General features: G+C 41.9%; 1 protein-coding gene across 1 annotated transcript; it reads right to left on the bottom strand.

Annotated features, from left to right (window-relative positions):
- Positions 1–467: 467 nt before the first annotated feature.
- On the bottom strand, positions 468–4647 carry LOC136549708 (uncharacterized). The gene is made up of 4 exons (XM_066541084.1): positions 4593–4647; positions 4359–4445; positions 4216–4287; positions 468–2745 (listed from the first exon to the last, which is right to left on the bottom strand). Exons 2-4 carry the CDS (start codon positions 4365–4367, stop codon positions 877–879), a joined length of 1950 nt encoding a protein of 649 aa, XP_066397181.1. The 5' UTR covers positions 4368–4445; positions 4593–4647; the 3' UTR covers positions 468–876.
- Positions 4648–4908: the final 261 nt, after the last annotated feature.

Here is a 4908-nt window from a genome sequence, read left to right on the forward strand (position 1 = left end):
AATGCAAAAGGGCTCCAGCTCCTCCATCAGCTCCTGCAGTGAATCTGTTTCTATCCTTGATGTTTGGTATGCCTCCTTCAGGAGTCGGAGCTGGAGCAGGAGCACCTCTGGGAGCCATACCTTTTGCATTTTGCTGATTTTCTAGGAAAACCGGCTCAGATCCCATAGCGGTCCGTCTGTTTTTCTTTTCCGAGCCAAGAGAAGACGTCGCGGGCGAAATGGTAAGCCAAAACGATCCTGGACTCAGGATAGTGGCACGAACGGCGGACGCCGTAACAGTGACCATTTCGATTCTTTTTCGTTACCAAACAAAAAACAATCATATTTGCTATTAGTCAAATAACTTATGTTGCAAATGCGACGCCCGTGGTAAAAGGCAATATCCGCCCCTTTTAGTCGATATAATAACACTGTAAAATTCCATGAAAAAGGTAACAACCCTGCCGTGAAAAAGAAACGGACAACTTTCCATAGAGGAACGTATACATACACAGTACAGCAGTGGTACTTATTTGCTTCAGAGTTCAGACGAGAACAGCTGCAGCCTCCGGGCAACGGGGCAAGCGACCATTCATCTTAACACGATGCAAGCACCACATAATGTACGAAGATCATACCCCCATAGGAAACTATTTTGATCACTTGGCCTCTCTTCAGTGTTCAGTCCAAAGAGAGGCAAATTAAAACGATACAGTTCCAAGTTCCAACCCTGAGTCTGGGGGGGGGGTGCCTTAAAGGAGAGCTACAGTTCATTTCTTATGTATGGTACACAGGAGCATTACCATCTTTGATCATCCACATTGGGGTCAGGGTCCAAAAAGATTATAATAGTAATTGTAAACTACAGAAATCATGAAAAGGGAGGCTTTTCTAAGCTCAGCTGCTGGCAGCTATGCTACCGGGTCTAAATCTCACATTCCTACACTGTCTCAACTTCCCAACAGCCTCCTGGGACTTCCCTTGCAAAAGGTCTATGTAAACTGATGCTAGCACTGCCCGGGGGTTGTTGGGCAACATCGCCAGGCCACGGCTCACCATGTAGTTGGCCTGCTCAACTTCTCCCTGCATTGCAGCAGTCATGCCAAGGTCAATATACAGAACACCTCGGGCCTCCTCGGGCCTGAGGCTCTCTGAGTGCTCAGATTCTTCTGTGGCTAGTTTTGTCACTGAAGGAGCAACCGAGTCTTCACCATCACTGTCTCTCTCAACTAAGGGCTTTTCAGAGTTCTCCACATTATACGGCAACTCGATATCTTTGCCATCTCTTATATAAACTGATAGCTTCTCAGCAGCATCCTTTGGTCTGTTCAAAGTACACAGAGCTTCAGCTGCATATACATGGCTGAGGAATACATACATCCTGGAACAGTCTGTCAGCTGCAGTACTGACTTTGCATAAGACAAAGCTTTCAAGGGATTCTCAAGACACAATTCAACAAACGCCAAGTTCCCCAGGATGGCCTGTCTGATTTTGAGGTTCTCTTTTCTACATATCTCATCATACAAAGCAAGAGAACTCTGCAAGGTAGCATTCAAGCTCGTTCCCTTTTGTTCTCCATTTACATTAGCTAGAGTTGGGCCAGAAGGTGATTTAGAATCTGTACTTGCAGTGCTCTTCTGACCTGAGCTTTTATATCTTTGTACTGCTCCTTGGTTGCAATCCTCTGTGTTAGATGCGATTACCGAATTTTCCTGCTCAGTAGCATCCAATAATAGCAGCGCATTGAGTAGACACTGTCTAGCAAATCCAAGTGAAACCAAATTTTTATGTTCGCCTGAAGTCACACCTGCAGAATCAAAATTATTTCTCAAGTCCACAGGGTTGACAATCAACTGCCGCCATTGTCCTGACCCCACAACATTGACTTCAATCTCATCGTTGCATGAAGAAGCACCATTTGCACACAGGAGACCCTTTTCTAGAGCTAGCAGACTACACTCGGAAAAACGGAGCCAGAAAAGGGGTCGCTTGTAGAAGAGCGGCATGGCCTCACGAAAACAAGAAGCTGCTAACAAAGGCTTCCCACACATCAAATGTTGGATACCACAGTTGTATGAAATAAGGCAAGACTTGTCTTGTGATAATGCAGACAGCTTCATTGGTTTCTCTGATCGAAGTGATAAGCTGTATTTTAGTGCTTTGCTAAAGCACCATATAGAGGTGTGATACGATCTCTGTTGGTGGAGTATACATCCCAGGTTGTTGTAGAAAATGGCTAGCATTGCTGGTTCAGTCCGATTATTCGGTGTGCTCAATAGCTTCACAGCCTTCCTATAATTCCCCCGGGCATACTCCAGCTGAGATTTCAAGAGAAGCTCTGTAGATGAATCCCTACCACGTGCCATGTTCATTAGTACTTTGAGTTCTCGCTTCGCAACCTTAAGGTTCCTAGTGAGCAGTAGAAGCCGGACCTTGTAAATCTGAAGTCTAACTTTCAAATCAGCAGCAGTAGCAGCGAGATCAGCAGATGCCCTTGAGAAATCATTCAAGATACGCCTGCCCAAATTCTGATGTCCATCAAAAGTAGAGTACAGAGATTCAAATTCTATTTGATCATCTGGGAAAATTCCCGCTGAAAGGTTCTCGTATCCACCAGCATAAGCATTTGAATCAGAATCTGGAGGCGTGTTAATTCTGGCAGGAGGCTTCGGTTGAGCTAATTGCTGCTGAGGTATGCTTACATTTTCATTCGGGTTCATTGTGTTAGCTACTCCAAATGACCTTTCCAAGTATTGTATTATGTCCTGTAAACCAATAAATAATCATAAAGTTCAATAAGATTAACAAAGCTTCCTCTACGTGAAGTCAATACTCTAGGTCCAAAAAAGAAACAAGATCAAATGAACACTATGACAGACCCTACTAAATATGACTGTACTAACACAAAGAGTTCAAGGTTCCAACACAGAACAATATGTAGGAACCGCAAGATCAACACACCCCAGATCTCTCGTTAAGAATCATCACATGGCAAGGAATTGCAGTGATAGCATAAAAATGTCATAAAAGGATATGAAACCAGGAAACATATGGAAACAAAGTGCATAAGATCCGAAATACTCCCTCCAGTCAGATAAATGATGTTTTAGGTTGCGTGCAGTTCACCATTTCAATCTTTGACTAGAAATACTTTCCAAGTTGAATTTGGATGCTTGAAAATTGTCTCAAAGACCATGTCAATGTCCAAAACATCATTCATTTGTGACAGGAGGGAGTGTAAAATAAAATAGCAAACACAACCGAAGGAAAAAGTCAATGAAGTAAATCCAATCTAAAAAGGAAAAAAGAGCAAACAAGGGCCAAGATCCCAGTTAAATCTGACTGTTAACCTCAAGAGTTCAAAGTTCGGCGAACGGACCTCTACCTGAGTTGGTTAGGTGGCTCTAGTGGCACTCCTTGGGTTCGACTCCCCATGGGAGCGAATTTCAGGCTGGAATAAAAAAAATCCCGTCTGTCCCACGACAAAGCATAGGCATAAGGTCTGGCCTAGGTCGCAGTCGTTCTCATGAGCTACGGTGCCGCTGTGTATGGGTGGGCAGGGGTTCAGGGGTTTTCTTGACCTGCGTCAGATCTTAGCAAAATGCCCAGGGGCTGTCTTACCCCCCGCGGGTCGAGTTTTTTTAGAGTGCAAAGTTCTAACACAGGCCAAACTGTAGGATCCTAATAATCACCCTAACAAACTAAATCTAACAGACAATATAAAGATATTAGCACAATCAATACACGTACATAGTCGATCACTCTCATATTAAAAATCACTATAGCAAGAGACTGACAGCAACACCACAAAAATGAAGTAGCAGAATATGGCACCAGGAAGCATATGTCAGCAAAATGATCCAACATGCCAAATACAAATAATCCCTCCGTTCCTTATAAGACGTTTTGGCTTTTCTAGATACATTGCTTTTACTATGCATCTAGACATAGTGTATATATAAGTGCATAGCAAAAACTATGAATCTAAAAAAGCCAAAATGTCTTATCATTTGGAATAGAGGGAGTAGAATATAAACAATCAACAATAAGACCAACATAAATGTTAAAATGCCATTTTTATGCCAAACGGTGAATGCCACTCATGTCGCATTTTCAGGAGCCACCATTGACAATAATAATCAGAGACGCATAGAAACAATATAAGTACAAAAATGTTTACTATATCCGAGGGAGCAAATTTTAGATGACAACTGCAGACAAGGAGAGGAACTTACCACAGCCTTTGTTGCATCTTGCAAAGCTAATGTAATATCCAATAATAGAAAGCATACATGAAGAGCAGTTGTCTGTAAGAGTAAAAAAAACAGTGTTGACACAGTGTTCTCTTATGACAAAGCTACGGAATCGCTAATAATACCTCATCCATTGGTTCAATGTTTCGGTACAATGGATCCAAAACAGATAGTGCAGATTCATAGTCATGAAGATGATATAGGATGACAGCCTGCAAAATCATAGAGGCCATGAGCAAATCAGCGAAATACAACATATTTAGTGCTTACATGGATAAAAGCGCAATCTATTTGATATAGATACTATAGAACAGAAAAACTTAATAATCAAGTAGTTACCGCTACATAGCAAGACATACCGTGTTGAATGTAATTATGGTCGTATCAAACTCATCCCCATAAGTTGATGCGTTATGTGTAGCAGAAAAAGGTAGTACAATACCACTCCCTCTTGATCCTGAAGGAGCATTGTTTCCTACCCCATTGGCAGAATCAGCTTGTTCTCTAGATGCACATGCAAGCTCTTCACTTCTTCTCTGAATAAAAATGTGAAGGAAGAACATTAGAATAAAACTACCAAGAAAATTAGTGTACACTGAACACGGTAATATAATACAATTGCTAAATTTGTCACCTTTGACCAAAGCACACTAAACAAAACAAAATATTTCAAAT

The sequence above is a fragment of the Miscanthus floridulus genome, chromosome 4 (genome assembly GCF_019320115.1).
Source record: "Miscanthus floridulus cultivar M001 chromosome 4, ASM1932011v1, whole genome shotgun sequence".
Classification (NCBI taxonomy): domain Eukaryota; kingdom Viridiplantae; phylum Streptophyta; class Magnoliopsida; order Poales; family Poaceae; genus Miscanthus; species Miscanthus floridulus.

Coding starts and splice junctions, on each gene's coding strand:
- LOC136549708 (XM_066541084.1), bottom strand. Junction 2,746..4,215: donor AAGATGCAACAAAGGCTGTG/GTAAGTTCCTCT, acceptor ATTGGTTTACAG/GACATAATACAATACTTGGA.